General features: G+C 42.1%; 1 protein-coding gene across 1 annotated transcript in view; it reads right to left on the reverse strand.

Annotated features, from left to right (window-relative positions):
- Nucleotides 1–17,384, reverse strand: part of PHACTR1 (phosphatase and actin regulator 1) — a 508,392-nt gene that overhangs the window by 170,070 nt on the left and 320,938 nt on the right. The window contains exon 3 of the mRNA XM_028152411.2: nucleotides 13,607–13,771. Coding sequence (XP_028008212.1) covers nucleotides 13,607–13,771 — 165 coding nt within the window. The remainder of the gene's footprint in view (nucleotides 1–13,606; nucleotides 13,772–17,384) is intronic.

Genomic DNA, 17,384 nt, shown 5'->3' on the forward strand with positions numbered 1-17,384 from the left:
ATTATATCTGCATCTGAACATCATTAGCTCCCCTCTCCGACTTCTCCTCCACAAAGACCTCTTACAGCATTGCTTAATTATAACTCATTGTGATTCAACAGCAAGGTCCTCCGAGGCATGCGAGGTTATCATACACGTCCTCCATCCCCAGGTCAGACTGCCACTCAAAGCAGGTTCTTCGTACACAGTGCTTTCTTTCATTCGTGTGACTTCATTAATACCTCACACATTTTATATTCACACTTCATCCTCACCCAAACTCTCCCTCCAGCTAAGAAAAGGAAGACCTTTAAAACTGACCTTCAAAAACTGTTTGATGCATGAGTGGCCTCTTGGTCTATTTCTCTCTCTATTAAGGTTACTTGATATTTATTTTTGTCAAACAAGCCCCAAATCATAACTGGTTCCTTGCCTAAAGTCATTCCTAGATCTCCAGCAACTCAACAAGGAAACCAACAACAACAAAATAAATCAACCAACCAAATACATAAAGGAAATGGTTTTTTAAGAAGCAAGTTATAATGCATCATATAGGGATCGTTCTCTGCCCCAGGAAGGTTAGCATCAGTTGTTGACAACACCAAGTTCTATCTGCAATATGATTTTTGATAATGAGATCAGCTTTCTGAATTCAAGTGTGTTTAACACTGATCTAGCTACACATACATCTTAACCCTTTCACTCTTTGTGCTCTCCAGTCACACATAGCAGGGATATTTCTAAGCAAAGCCTAGAAGCCTTTGGAGTGAGAGAGCCTTGCATCCCAATCCTCTAGTTTCACCATTCACCAGCCAAGCGATCCCGGGCAAGTTCCTGGCCCTTCCTCGGCCTCATTATTCTCATCTATAACACAGTAACTGTAACTGCCTCACAGGACCACGGAGGGCTCCATTGCAGCTGGTTCAGTATTTGTCAGTTAGTGGGCACAACTATTAACAATTACCATTGTTATTAGTCGTACTAATGTGATATTATCAAGTTTATGTTCATTTAAAAAGTCAAAGGGCAAAAGTCAAAAGATGCTGGGGAAATAAAGGGGACCCGGATGAATGTCTATGTTAAAGTGATAGTGGAGAAAGGAAAGCACACGTCTGTAATTAGACTGAATGCAGAGTAAAATCCTGTAGACTTGATTCAAAGGTGGCCCCTAAGTGAATGATGATCATTAATAGAGTCAGGGTGCTTGAGGAGGGTCACGGCAGAAAGGAAGCATCCCTGTAGACATACTTATTTGGGGTGACAGTGAAAAGGTCGTGCAGAGGGCTGGCCTGGAGGTGGAGGCTGGATCTGCCATTGGGGATGTGTGTCCGGGGCAGCCATACAGCGAACTGAATGAACTTCGGAGACATCAGAACTTGAGCTGGGAGAAATGAGTGCTCCAGGACATGGGCGGGAGAGAAATAAAGGAAGAAGACTGTAGAACACAGAGAAGTGTTCAAGGCGAGTCCAAAGTGCTCTCCAGGCCTGGTCGTGGGAGGCAGCAGCAGGGTGTGTGGTGCCCTCCTGGAGGGTGGGCAAGCTGGACCGGCATCTGGGCCTGCTGGTGTGGGAGCAGATGGCAGGAGCAAGCCATGGACTTTGGAGAGTGAGAGGAGGGTAGAAGGAAGGGAGAGTAAATTACTTGTGGAGGAAATTGTCACTGGGACAGAACTTGCGACCAAGACATCAGTCTAACAAGTGCAGAAGGAGGCAAGGAACAAAGAAATCCAATTCTGCAAAGATGCTAATGGACTCAAGCCCCATTCATTAATTTCACAGAAAGGCAGGCAGTTGAAGGCCATACTAATGATTTTAAGAGTCTTGGTTCCAAAGGTCCCTTCTATGTTCTCTTAGAAAGTAACTGGCACTTTTCTGTTTGTAAACTGGCCTCAGGGTCTTCAGCTTCTGTCCGGGCGGCTTTGTATAGACTGACCTGCTCCCCACCTTGCCTGGCACAGGCCGGTTTGTGCTCCCTGCCCTGGCCTCCGTAGTCATGGCATCTCATTTCACTCTCAAAGACGTCTAGGGATGGAAAATAAAGCGTACAGTCCTCCTGTTTACATCTTTCTCCCTTTTTGAGCAATCTGACTTGCCCCAGAGCTCTAATTTTTCCAAAAGAGACGACACACACATTGTTCCCCCTGAGAACACCTCTTCGCATGCTGTGCGTGCTTCTGTCTGTGATGCAGCGAAGGGGAAACAGGAGGGAGCACTTCCTTCAGGGCCATTGTGTCTGTTCACTTAGTTGTGAATTCACGGAGAGAAGGAAATACTTCAGTGAACTAACTTGTTGGAGCCCAGGAAAACACGGGATAAACTCCCGCTCTGCGGAACTGCACAGTGTGTCTGAAATTAGGCCCCGATACCCAGGACCAGAAGAAACACCACCTACATCTAAGAAACTCCATCGGGGTTGTCGTCTGGTACACACACCATTCAAAGACTGGAAATAAGGAGTCTTGCTTTGGTCCTGGATGTTTGTTTCTTAATGAATTTCTAGAAAAAGAACTCATGATAGATAAAACTTAGAATTATTCTCTGGAAGGTACTATTCCAAGAGCTTTCCAGAATTAAGTTCTTTTTCAATCCCCACAACTCTGTGAGGTGCCAGCTTTATCCCTACTTTAGATGAGGGAACTGAGCAGCAAGTGGAGGACCTGACCTGAGGAACTTGGCAGCGGGTCTGCCTGGTCTGTGCTGTGACCACTGTCTCTCACTACCTTCCTGCACAGAGCTCCTGCTGAACTTAGAGGTCAGTCGCCAAACACACATCTAATGGTAAATGCTGGAAGGCTTGTGTCCTTTCATAGAATTAGTTCTGGGAATACTGAGCCCCAAATCTAGCAACCACCCCTGAGGCCTGTGTAATTATTGTCTACTTACCTTTCCATGAATATTTTATTCCTACATGTTATATAGAAGAAAGAGATTGTGTTTCATAGAAAACATTAATGCAATGATTTTGAATGGTGTTTGTTTGGAGCCAGTATCAATTCACTCTCTTAGCCAGGCATCCTCAAACTACGGCCCGCGGGCCACATGCGGGTGTTTTTGCCGTTTTGTTTTTTTACTTCAAAATAAGATATGTGCAGTGTGCATAGGAATTTGTTCATAGTTTTTTTTTAAACTATAGTCCGGCCCTCAATGGCCCTCCAGTGAACTGGCCCCCTGTTTAAAAAGTTTGAGGACCCCTGCTCTTAGCCATTCGACAAGTAGTGTCTGCCTTGTACAGGGCATCGAGCTGGACACTGAGATGCAAAGACAAGTGAGATGGTAACCACTGCTCTAAGGGCATTAAAGAAAGACTCATATTATGACTTCCACTGTCAGCTTTATTGATGAGCTTCTCTTTCTTCATATTTTAGCTATATACAGATATGTTGGAAAAGGAAAGCATTTTGTAATATCACCATGAAGTAGAGATGAATTATGTTTTAAAACATCTGAATTATGAGTTCTCATACTCAGGGATCCGAAATGCAACATAGGTAATACAAGCATAGGCTAAATTCTGCCATCTAACTGGAAATTATTTAGCCTCTCTAAGCCTCAGTTTCTTCACCTGTCAAATGCAATTAATAACACCATGTAGGTCTTCTGGAAAATTAAAGTCAACAAGGCATGGTAAGGGTCATGCATATTTCACATCCATGGAAAACTCAAGATGATAGTGACTACTGAAGCAATTTCTGCCTAGGTAGAAGAGAACAAACAGCAGCTGTAGTTTTGCTACACCTTGAACAACAGTGGCAGCTGAATTCCAAAGACAGCCCCCGATGAACCACGCTCCTTGCATTCATATCCTTGTTTGTCTGCTCCAACTGGGCTGCTTCTGTGACTTGTCTTGACCAACAGAATACTGCGAACGTGATACTGGGCCAGTTCTGGACCTGAGTCTTTAAAAGGCCCATCATTATCTACTGCTCTTGGGGGCCCTAAGAAGCCCTGCTGGAGAGGACATGGGGAGAGACCATATGGAAAGGCTCTGAAAACACATGGAGAAGGAGAGGGGACAGCTCTCCCCATGTCCCCCACGAGCCTCAGTGACTCTAGATGACCCTGATTCCATACGTCTTCGGACACATGAGACACCCCAAGAGAGGCCAGCAGAAGAACCACCCAGCTGAGCTCAGTCAATCCTCTGGTCACAGAAGATAATATGACTAAGTTGTTGTTTTAAGCCACTAAGTTTGGAGGTGTTTCATTACCTAGCAACAGCTAACCCAAACAATAGTGCTGCCCAAATGACCTGAGATTCAACACACTGCCATTGAGTCTGACATGTGCACAACTCTGATAAACTGAAAGGCAATCATGAATGAAGGCAAGTTCTTCAAAGGCTGGACCTCCTATTGTGTGCTGCCCTTTCCTCTCTCAGATCTCATAAACAGAAGACCTCAAAAATATAGTGGGCTGGCCGTGGCTGGGTGGCTCAGTTGGTTGGAGTGTCATCCCAAAATGTTGTGAGTTCGATTCCCTGGTCCAGGCACATACCTAGGTTGCAGGTTTGATCCCCCGCATTGGAGCACATACAGGAGGCAACTGATCTCTCTCTCTCTCTCTCTTCTCTCTCTCTCTCTCTCTTCTCTCTCTCTCTCTCTCTCTCTCTCTCTCTCTCTCTCTCTCGTCAATAAACATATCTTCGGGTGAGGATTAAAAAATATATAGGGGGCTGACCACCTCACTTGGGCACCCATAATGTCTGGTACTCTGCTCAATGCTGGGAGACAGAGGGGGAAAGGCAGGGTCACTGTCATTAAGGATTTTATACTCTTGACATATAGCAGAGTGATGGGTAAAGTTCACTTGGAGAGAAAACAATTACATCTTATAACTCTTGCTCTAGGAAAGTACTAATTTTCATAGTCTTTAGCCTATACCATCTAATAAGAGATTTTAAAAAAGAATCAGGGCCATTAAGTCGCCTTTGCTGTCTAAAACCTAGATGTTCTCTTTGTGGGTCCTGGTGGTTACACAGGTAAGACGATTTCTTTGTCTGTCCTTGCTCAACCTCTTTCTTAAAGAAACTGAATGTTCCAATCGCCCAAAAGGAATGTGTGTTCCAGCCAATCACTGAAAGCTATACAACTTGGTTTGATAATTTCTTATTAAAATCAGATGCTAAATAGTGCAATTATTTGCATGTTTATTTTCCTAATCATGAGAATTGTCATTGCTAAAAAATGTGTGGAAATATATTTATTTGGCATAACAGCCACTCTACTGATGTTTCTGTTTTCCTTGGAATGCCAAAGCCACGTTAAAGCAAATTTTGCAGCTTGACACAATCTGACTAGTCTTAAACAAACAACACCTCCCTCAAGCTCATATAGCCTTTTGGTGATTACTACATATTTCTCCTCCTTTCTGGCCAAACTTCTTCAAAGAAGAAGTCTGCTTCCTTTCCCCTGACATTCCTCAGCCATATGCTATGTGAGTCCCAGCGATCCAGCTTTCCTGATACTATTCTCCCCAAGGACATCAATGACCAGTTGTCACTGAACCCATTGGACTCTTCTCAGTCCTTACCATCTTGTCAGAACCTGGTGGAGTGCACCCTCTTCCTTTTTTCAATGCTCTCCTGCTCTGGTCAGGTGATACCTCTAGTCCTCCCTGGTTTTCTAACTCTCCTGTTGGCTTTGTACACCTTCTCTGTAGGTTCTGTTGTCTCTGCTCCTAGCTTACAGGCTGATAGTCCTCAGGGTGCTGAGGCAGTTTCTCTTGTTTCCCACTTCTCTCCTTGGAGTTTTCATCCCATGACCTCAAAGATGACCCAGATGCCCATGACTTCCAGATCTGCACTTCCAGCCAGACCCCTGCTGACCCAGTTCTCTATGTCCAATGTCCCTTCCACCTTGGATGTCACAGAAACACCACAAAAGCCAGAACTCCCCAAAATAAATGATCATTTTCCCCACACACCCTCTCCTCTTCAGTGTTCCTGATGTAGTGAGTGGTACCTCCACCCATCCGACTGCTATTGAGAAACAGAAGAGTAGTTCTTTATTCTTCTCTCATCCTCCATATCCAATCTGTAATTTAGTCTTGCTCATTCTGTCTCCTAAATATCTCTTGCAACTGTTCACAGTCTTAAATTCCTAGTGTCACTATTTTAGTCTATCTTCATCTCTCCCCACATTATAATCAACCACCTGCTAAGAAGTTCTCTTGTTACCAGAATCAGTAGAGACACTTAATATTTAATTTGCAATGAGGTATCCTCTTAATTCTATTACAAGTAAATTTTCTCTCATTACAGACACAAATATACAGAAGTAGTTATATTAAACACTTGAAACAACATTTGGCATCATTCCTAACTTTCCCCATACTACAGAGAATAATCTTATAAAAGGCAAGTCCCCTGATATCTTCATTCGGACACTGCATTAAGATAAAGTCTAGACTTCATAACACACCGTGGAAGACCCTTTATGAGCAGACCCTCGTCCACCTCTTTATCCTCATGTCTCACTACTCTCTGCTCCTCCACTAACAATCCTTTCCAGACCATAACCTCTTTTCAAACTACAGGTTGTCAATCCCTCCTTCTCTCTTCTCCTGGAGCTCTCACATTCTGTTCTTTCTACCAGGACAGATGACTCTCTCTCACATCCATTCCCTAACTCCTTGGTTAAGCATTCATTTCTCTAGGAACCTTTGCTGGTAACTTACAACTCAGTTGGGTTTGTCTCCTTTAACATCTTAGAGACCCATGAAGTCTAAAAACCTAAGCTCTGACCAAGTAAATAACACTACTTTGCTAGCATAAAAGGGGAACTTCAAAGGAACATTAGAGTTAGGGTACAAAGGCCTAAATCAGCTGCCTTTCAAGAACACATAGACTTATTCATCAATGTTGTCAACCCCTCAGTTTTATCTCACTGCCTGAGTGGGAAGAATATAAACTTCCAGCACAAGAGCTATGCCAGGGATATTTCATAGAACCTAACAGGGGAACAGTTGGTCTATGCTGGATATGAGGTAATAATCCTATTTATTAACTGTATTCTTCAATCCTATACTACAAAAGGATATCTAGAAAAGCTCTGATGCAAACCTTTGGGTCTGTCTGTCTCCTCTAAGAAATGCAAATGCACTCCCCCAATCACATGGCACGCTAGGAATTCTGGAGAGGAGCTTCCCACGAAGGGAATCTTGAAACATAGTGGTTGCTAAAGTCATCAGTTATTGGATAAATTGATGGAAGAAATAAAGGAAGCTGGGTCTGTCCCACAGGATAAGAGGCAGCCAGGAACTAGGTGAAATAGTTAGCTAACAGGTCAGGGTTAAGGGTTGACTCTTGTTCCACTGGGAAATTTTGGGGTAAGCAGAACCTACAGCAGAAGGCCAATGAGGCAGAGGGGCCAAAGGAGAAGGCTGGAGCTCCATACTTACACGAGTGCCTAAGAATCTCCTGTTGCATCAGTGTTGCATTGTACAGAAAACAGTAGACAAAAGCCAGTGGACCCCACAATATGTACAAAGGGAACTCCTAATATAGTTAAGGCCTGGACCTTCATTATTACTGGCAGTTGGGTAGGGCCCGTATAAGAAGGTTTCCAATTGTGTGGCATAGTAGAGGAATAGGCAGTCAATTAATCCTATTTGAAAATTGCTGCCTTATTACAATTTTACCTATGTTAGTTGGGTTTGCTAATAACTGGAATGAAAATTTAAATACAACTTTTGATTTTCTCTGAATCAATTAAATTGCAATACTTTATTGGCCTAAGAATATGATGGACTGAAACAACTCAATTTGAGAAAAGAAAACATAGAGAATCTTTCCAAGAAAACATCAATTCAGCAATTAGTTGAATGTTAAAATCAAAAAGGAAAGTTCCTTGGTTGAAAATGACAAACTAAATCAGCACAAAATTTTGCAAGTAAGTTATGTAGTTTTTTGTCTGTTAGTAGATACAGGATCTTTACCACATTTTAAATAATTTTCTGGCTTATTCTTTCACCAATGGCACGCACTGCCAAGGCTTTAGTCTGTTTTGCCTCCACTTTGAGAATCACTAATTCCATAATGCAGCTCTGTGCTCACAAGCTCCTGCGCTACTAGTTGGTTTCTGGCCACTGCTCCCATCTACTGTTTTAAAGTTCTTTGACCTCCAGGAACTTAAATTCTTGATTTTTCTAATCTGACTCAACCCATTCCTTTCTTAGCCAATTTAAAGTCCAATACTAAAGTGGGTTAAATAGTGTCCCCGAAAAGTCATATCCAAGTCTTAACCTTCAGGACCTAGAATGTGACCTTACTTGGAAACAAGGTCTTTATAGATATAAGTTAAGGACCTCTGAATGAGGTTATCCTGGTTTAGGGTGGACCCTGACTCCAATGTCTGGTGTTCTTCTAAGAGAATGGAAGGATTTGAGACATGGGGAAGGCCATGTGAAGACAGAAACAGATTCTTGAGTTATGTAGCCACAAGTAAGGCACATTACGGATTGCCCAGCAGCCACCAGAACCTAGGAGAGAGGCATGCACAGGTTTTTCCTCATAGTCTCCAGCCAAGAGGAACCAACCCTACCAACACCTTGAGTTTGGACTCCTGCTCTCTAGAAGTGTGTGAAAATGATTCTGTCGCTCTATGCCACTAAGTTTGTGGTGATTTATCACTCCCCTTCTTTTCTTTTTACCCATCTGGCAAAACTCCAGCCCTCAACTTACCTGCTTCCTCCATAGCTGTACCTGGACAGCCAAAATGGCTGAAACAAGTCAGCAGTGCTGTGAAGATTCATAACCATCAACCTGAAATGGGCTTTCCTCTGCATGACCCCTCCTCTCCTCTTTGTGAGGAGACGACCTCACTTGTTACCTAGAGAAGAAACTCAGCCATCAAATAGGGTCGCTCCCAACTTCCTGACTCCTCTATCTCTGCAGCCAGTCCCACCGCTTCCCTCCATTTCAGTTGAGGAGGTGCTCATTACTTCTGATACCAACCCTTTTATCTGGGCTTTACATCCCACCCACTCCTAACTTCTCAGCACCCTTACCTGATCTCTTCGGTCTCACACATTTTCTAACTCCTTTTCTCTCTGGGATCTTTCACATTGGTTGGTCATGCTTATGTCACTTTTATCGTAAAAGAGCAACAACAAATCAGAAGGCACAGACAGCCCCCTCCCAATCAAATCGCATACATTTGAGTCTCTCTCTATAGACACACGTTTTCTCCATCACCCATCCTCGTCCTATCGCTCTTCCCCATTTCACAGCCAGACTTCCCAAAGACGTAGCCTTATTTTTCCCTTTCCTTCTAATTTCTCATTCCACACTAATCTGGCATTTATCCCCAAATAATTCACCCAGAGAGCTTTTGCTAAATTATCAATGACCTCTAATGGATCAGAATCACTAAAGTCAATGGGCATTTTTCTATACATCACTTGATGTTATAGTACTGAACACAGTTCATTATACCCTCCTTGAAGCATTTTCCAATCCTGGCACCATCACACCACATGCTCCTGGTTTTCCTTCCACCTCTGGAACCTCTGCCCTTATAGCTCCTTAATAGGTTCATCCTTCTCCACTCAGTCATTAGTAATGATATTCTTCCTTTGTCTATTAGAACCAACTTTGACTCTCTTTATATTCTATACTTGTTCCCTAAGGAGCTCATACATGGTCATCACTAATTGACATATGTATGCAAATGACCCAACATTTACATATCAAGCACAGACCTCTTCTTTGCTGTCCATATAGTCAACTGCCAACTCTGGCTATCACAAGGTCAACTCAAACACGTACCAAAACTTGTAATCTTATCTCCCCCTTACTCCCACCCTGTCCCCACTCCTCCAAACCTGCCATTCTCCCAAAATATTCATTCTGGAAAAGGCCACATACCCTTAACCAACATGAAAATGTCAACTGTGACACTTACTTCTCTTTCTCCCTCCTATGTCTGACCTGTCATCAAGTCCAATCACTTATTCCTTATAACAGCACCCAAATCCATCCATTCCTACCACCAAATATTAGTCCAATTTACTATCATCTGCCAATGACCTCCTAATTGGTCTATCTGTGGTCACTCACACCCTTGTCTAATTTGTTCTATAGGATGCAGATCTATTGAAGGTCCAATCTTATATCTCCAGCCTCAGCCTCATTTCATACCACACTCCCTGCTCTTCCTTCTCCAGCCGCTGGTCCTTCCTACTTTACCAGAAGGTTCATATGCTTCTTCTACTGCAGGGACTCTGCACATGCTGGTCTACTGCCTGGGTGCAAATTCCTACCCCTCCCTCAGAGGAAGTTCTCCTGATGCCTCAGACTGAGTCAAGTCTTTCATTCTCCAAAGGACCTTTCTTTCATTACCCTTATCATAGCTGTGACCTAGCTTTCTTCTTGTGATTTGATCATTTGCCTCTCCAGCAACACTGTGCAGGCCACAAGGTCACTGACAAGGTCTAGTTTTGCTCACAGATACATTCCAGGGCCAGGTACAGTTTCAGCACGTGGTAGGCACTCAGGGAGTTTTGCTGTTGTTTTTCTTCAAGGCCATAGGTACGCAGTAAAGCTTACACACACAAAGGAAACTTTGGTACATTGTAGATTTCCAAGGCCAACCCCTGCAACTCAAAGGAAACAAAAGCACAACTTGGTGGCATCTTCACAGCTTATTCCTGCCGGGGCTATTTTTTTCTAAATACAGTCCTATTTACAAGAAATTTGGATAAGTTGGCTGCAGTTGACTATTTGAGGAGGCACTGTCTGTTCTATTTCACTTGTTATAATTGTTTTTGTTCCTGGGGCAGGTATAAGGATGTTTTGTGGACACCCATTGCCAATAACACAAAAGATGCTGGGCATCAGGCTAATTGCTCCCCAGGGCCTGGGCGGAGTGGAGCCTCTGAGGGCAGGTTGAAAAGCAGGTGGAGATCATCTCCCTGAGGACCTGTTGTTTTACGTTCTATGCGTTACTGCTCTCCTCAGCTGACAGGTGATGCAGAGAAGCTTCTGAGAGGAACTCTGTCCTGTAGTGCTTTGGCCACCTCATCTTAATACTGAAGGCTTTTAGAACACTGGCCTTAGAATAGGAGGGGCATATGAGCAGCATGAGACATGAAGATCTATCTTTGAAAATTTCGTATAGTAGCTATTGATGCCAAAATTGAGGGAAATCTTGAGATCATAATTTTCTAATGTAGTTTTCTTATTTCTATACAACTTGCAAAGCAATATTTGAAGGTGTTGCATATATGCAGACACACATGTCCCATATCTTGAGTTACAGTAAAACTACAGTATACGGTAGAGAATTATGGCAAATTATAAATGTAACTCATTGTGGAAATAATAACAGGCCAAGCATGCACTGTGTTAATGTAATTTCATGTGTTAAAAAAGCATACAATTTTAAATACAAATACATAATATAAATGCAATATATGGACTTACTCTTTGTATTTAAAATCATGGACATTACTGTGCATATGAAATGACATTACATACACACACAGCCAAGACAAATATATGCATTCCAGCTAAAACTGGCAAACCAATTACCTTCTCACAATCAATCAATCAATCAATCTCTAGTATATTTAGTATTTGATTCTTATCCATGCATAGGAAAGTTTGTAATTCAAAGTATTACTTGAGCATATATGTAATTTATGATGTTAAATATCCTTATGTGGACAATAGTTTTCTCATTTTGGCTAAAAACTAGCACAGAAAGTCTCTCCTTTCCAAAAACAAGAAATAACATTTCTGAATTCAGTTAAGTACAAGGAACACTACAGTGTAAACTGTTGACTTAAAAAAACCCCCCCACAAAATAGCTTCAGTTATATCATGAACCCATCCATCTATTGTGATACAGATATATTCCATAGTATCTCCTCCAGCTTCTCTAATTTGGAACCTGAATGTCTCTTAAAGAGAAACAACAACTACACACACATAACATTCAGCTGTCAGTTTAACTAATTTGGCCACAGAAATCATAGAAACTTGCTAATAATAGTTAAAAATAAGAATGATTAAAGTTGCATTTTTGCCTCTCACATGTTTTTAAATTCTTTCTCCCCAAAGAATTTTAAATGAATGTTTCTTCAAACTTTTAATGATTCATGAGTAATTTGATGCCACTGTACTTTGCTTAAAAATGTATTCCATTTTGATTTATCCTCTCCAATGCAATAGTCTAAGTGTCCTTTTTTTTTTGTCACCTCATGAAGAGGGGATTCACAGGAGTTACCCAGTTAGTCACCCATAGTGCTTGGGGATACATGCACGACCTACACATACACATTAACAGATCTGTGCAATGACCAAGAGGTTGGAGAATACAGTGAGGTGAATATAGAGATTTATGGAATACAGAAGTTTGTTCTAATCTCAGGAATTAACAGGTTATATATAGTAGTGGGGCACTGGGGCTTTCATCTAAGGAACAGAGTCAGAACATGAACTGGAGATGTCTACCATGAGGACTGTTTAAGATTCAAGACTTTTTGCAAATGTCCTATGTTTGTTATTCTCTTTCATTCCCCCAAAGCAATTAGCAGTAGAATGGCTGGATCTGTGGAATAGTGTTCAGGTACAAAAAGTAGGTCAAATCTCCTATTTTCGTGGTTAGTTTGGGGGAGAGAAAGAGAAAAAGAGGCCAGAAAAATAGAGGAGGTGGTAATTCTGAGAAGGACAGAGAGCAAGTTGAGTTTTTTTAGGATGTAGAGGAAGAAATAAATAAAAGTGCTGGAGTAGGCCTGGGATGACCTGGACACATAATTAGCAAAATCAAAGCAAAATAAACAAACAAAAAATCTACACAACCCTTCTAGCATCTCCTCTAAAACAAGGTGAAATCAGAACTCCTTCACCTATACATTACTCTTAAGCACATGTTTCCTCATTTAAAAAAATCCAGTGTGCCACAGGAACTCTCCACAATCTTAAGTTATTTAAGGTAAAATTCATAACCTTGTTTTATTCATGGGGAAACTGAGGTACAGCATTAAATAAACTGGGCAAAGGCCATGTAATTACCAAGCATCAGAGCTGGGACTTGAACCCAGGTACTCAGACTCCAAGGATGTGCTCTTAACCCCTCAGCTATGCTGACTTGCCACAAGTTCCTTTGCTGTCCACTAGGCTACAAACTATAGTTATCTTTGTCACCAGTAATGCTCCAATTCTCCTCTCCTATGTTTTCCTGCCATGTCCAAGAATCACTTATTCAAGATAATTCCTCCATGAAATAACCTATCCTATCCGCTAACAACTAAATATAACTTATTTTCTGCTGTGTGTTGATTTTTACTGGAACCGTGAAAATAACGATGAAAAATAAGAAATGGATTGTCAATGCTAGAATGAAAGCATTCAATTATAGAAAAGGTGGAGTTGTAAGTGCAGATATTTATAGATCATATAAAGTGGTTATTTGAAAACACCCCCACCCCTGAGACACAAGAAAACACACAGAATCTAAAAGCCAGTCTCTATCATATAGAATAATTATTAGATACAAGAGCAATTCTAAGGCTTAATTTTTTTCCTTTGGTTCCGACAGCCTATAGTAATTAAAGTCTACTAATTAACATACACAGTGGAAGTCAACAAAAGCCCAGTGAGAAATGAAGGAAAAAACAATCTTACCTGCAGATGTGTGCTTGAACTTTTCGCTTTTCTTCTTCCTCCATTTCCAAGGCTTGAAAATCCTTCCCAGGTTGGCAAACTTACTTCTCCTCCGAATGGGTGGGGTATGGGTACCTGGGACGAGGGAGTCAGAACGCATTGCCGCCAGCCTCTCCACTTCCTCAGCTTGTTTTTCCCAAGAAAAAGATGAAAATAGAGAGAGGGAAAAAAAAAGTGTTAAAATGGGAGCCTCACAGATGGCCAGCGTTTTCCATGGTTACAGATAACAGAAGCCACATGACTGAAGTTCCGTTTCTCTTTTCGTCTTTTTGTAAGGGAAGTCATGCCAACATGTTCCAAAGGCCGGGGACAGTCAGCCAAATCCTAGGGATTCAAAGACCCTAACCAAACTTGCCTAACCTTAACCCAGACATGGGGGAGGAGGAGGAGGAGGAGGAGGAGCAGAGCTCTCCTGACACACCAGAGACTCCCCACGAGGCAGGGAGGCATCAGAAGAGTCAAATGACAGTCAGTGTAACTACTGGCCCAGCAATTTCTCAAATAAGACTTGGCAGATGCAATCACTATAGCACTGTCTGCTGAGAAAAGAGGGAGAAAACATTTATCAACTGTCTATTCCAGTGCCAACGTGCCAGCACCCATGGCTCTCCATCCTACTGCCCCACTCACCCAGCCCTGCAGGAGCACTCGACTCTGTTGAGTGGCTCCACCTTAGGGTTGCTGACTGATTTTAGAGCGCTTACCATTTGTTAGATTTTATAATTGCCTTGACTCCTCTACTCTTTTTGTTTCTGCGTTAATTTTTGAAAGAAGATTTTTAGAAATTGAAAGCTAAGAGTGACTTTAGGGACCACCTAGACTACTCCCAATAACTTTACATTTGAGGACACTCAAACCTGTAATGCTTAGTGGGGGTCCTTCGTTTAAGGCCACAGTTATCCTGCCCTCTTTTATAACTTGGAATAAAACAAATTCTTTTCCAACTTACATGAGCATGTACACATCCCAGTGCAACTTGAATTTTTGAGACAGGAATAATCAGAGAAAATAACCTCCTTGACAAAGTCAAGGGGGTACAAAGGAGTCGTCTTTGCAGAAAGTCAAATTATACCTAAAGCTGTGGCCAATCCAAAATCCTCTGTTGGACCTTTAACACTGTCTTTCAGAAAAATCACCTGGACAGGCTGTTCTCGGAAGCTCAGACTTACAGCCTGGTAGGCTGCGTGAGGCCATTTGAAATGGTTCTAACTCAGGAGATTCATACATTCAACAAACACATAGGGAACCTCCACCACGTACCAGGCAGTGTGCTGTGGTGACAGATAATGACAGGTTGGTAAAGGCTCCTGGAAGCAAGACTGAAAGGAGGTAGATGAATTTCAGAGATGTCTGGGAAGCAAGGTCCAGAGGACCTAGTGACTAATTGGATGGCCTGAGGGAGGTCAGTGGAATGGCAGCCTTCATTCACAGGAGCAGGGAACATGGGGGAGGCACAGGTTTGCAGGTGAGGGCAGCAAGAATCTGGACATGATGTGTGGTGACAGTACTGAAAAGCTTTGACCACATGGCTCAATACACTGGTAGCTCCTCTTTTGAATCATTGTGTTAAGTAACTACTTACTACTGTGCCAGACACTGCGAGCATTTATTGGGCAGACACAGAGAAGAATGGGACATGGCTGAGCAGAGTCTAGGAAATAAAGGGCTCAGTGTGCAAAACTGCCAAAACGGGAAACCATGTAAAATTCAATGAGAAAAAGAGAAGAGAATGACTAATTCTGTTTGGCCGTGTTGGAAAAGACTCTAGGGACGTAACATTTGGCTTTATATTTTTAAAAATATACATATTTTTATTGATTTCAGAGAAGAAGGGAGATGGAGAGAGAGATAGAAAGATCAATGATGAGAACTGAATCACTGATTGGCTGCCTCCCACACACCTCCTACTGGGGATTGAGCCCGAAACCAGTTGTGGATGAAAGAGACCACATGCTAATCTGACAAGCTCAGAGAAGGCCTGCATAGCAGTCTTGCAAACTCAGAGACCTAAAGTAACCACAAAGGATGGTCTAAAATTAAAATTTATTTTTTTCTTTAAAATAATATTTTTTATTGATTTCAGAGATGAAGGAAGAGGGAGAAAAAGATAGAAACATCAACCATGAGATTGGGCAACCCAGGCATGTGCTCTGACTGGGAATTGAACCATGACCTCCTGGTTCATAGGTCAACTCTCAACCACTGAGCAACCACAACCGGGCTCTCCAATAACTTCTTTTTTAAAAAATTTTAAAAATGTTTTTTAAAACATTTTTATTTTTTATTTTTAAAATTTCTTTATTGATTAAGGTATTACATATGTGTCCTTATCCCTTCTTTGCTCCCCCATCCCCCTACTCATGCCCTCACCCCCCTGGTGTCTGTGTCCATTGGTTAGGCTTATATGCATGCATACAAGTCCTTTGGTTGATCTCCCCACCTTACCCCCACTCTCCCCTACCTTCCCTCTGAGGTTTGACGATCTGATGGATGCTTCTCTGTCTCTGGATCTGTTTTTGTTCCTCAGTTTATGTTGTTCATTCTATTCCACAAATGAGTGAGATCATGTGATATTTATAAAAGCAGTTATGGTGGGTAGTTACCTCCTAGGCTGGTATCCTCACTGACAAGGTCAACCTTTACCTTAACTGAGTTTATCTGTCTTTTTGCATCTATGATAACATATCTTTGAAATGTCTGGGTAACTTGTAACTTCCCTTTTTCCAGACCCCTTGGGGCACAACCTAATGTGCCTGGGCGTCAGGACAGATACCACAAATTCCTTCATTGTTTTTGTTATCATGTTAATCGTTGACTGTTAACTATCCTGCACCCACGTAAGTATGTGTCTATCATTTTACTTTTTATCCAATCCCAGGGGTTTCCTCCCCCTCCCCCCTTGCCTGCTTTGCTTTCTCCCACCTCTCTAGTCTATCACCATTGGATTTCATGTGACCCACCTTTGTCCCCTCCTTTGATTGCAATGTATAAAAATAGATGAAAAGCCGCCATTCTCTGGAGCATTATCCCAATCCTTTGAGATACTGCTTCCCTGCAATTGTCGACTGTTTGGTTCAAATAAACTCACAAAAATCCTTTATAGGTTTGAATGTTTTTACATTAACACACCGGGCATGTGTCTCACCAGGAATAGTACTGTGACCTTCTAGTTTATAGGTCGATGCTCACCAGCTCCACTCATTTGGCTAGATTTTTTAAAGAGGAGGAACTGTTTTCCCCACATGGGGAAGGGGGAGACATGGATCCCAGGAAGGAAAACAGCCCAAAAGGAACAGAGAGGGCTGGGAGAATGTGGCATGTCTAGGAACTTTGAAAAACAGTAAACCGTAAGTTGGTTATGATGGTGAGATAGAGAGCCAGCGGGGAAAGGTGGAAGCTGGAGGAGTCAGAACCAGATCATGCAAGCCTTTGAAAGGTTTGATTAGGTGTTTGTATCCACAAGCAGGGGAAAAAGATGGGAATCAGAAAATGGAAATTGACATTATTACTACATTCAACAAATATGCATTGAGTGCTCACTATGTACCAGATGCTTAGGCTATGCCAGTAAGCAAAACATATAAAAATACCAATCTGTGGAGCTTACACTAGTGAGTGGGGTGGGGAACATACAATACACATTAAAACTAAGTAAACTGTGGAGTATGTTAGAAGATACATGCTTTGGAGGAAAAATAAAGGACAAAGAGGAACATGGCAAAAGAGGTCAAGGATGTCT

Source organism: Eptesicus fuscus, chromosome 9 (genome assembly GCF_027574615.1).
Source record: "Eptesicus fuscus isolate TK198812 chromosome 9, DD_ASM_mEF_20220401, whole genome shotgun sequence".
In the NCBI taxonomy this organism is placed as follows: Eukaryota; Metazoa; Chordata; class Mammalia; order Chiroptera; family Vespertilionidae; genus Eptesicus; species Eptesicus fuscus.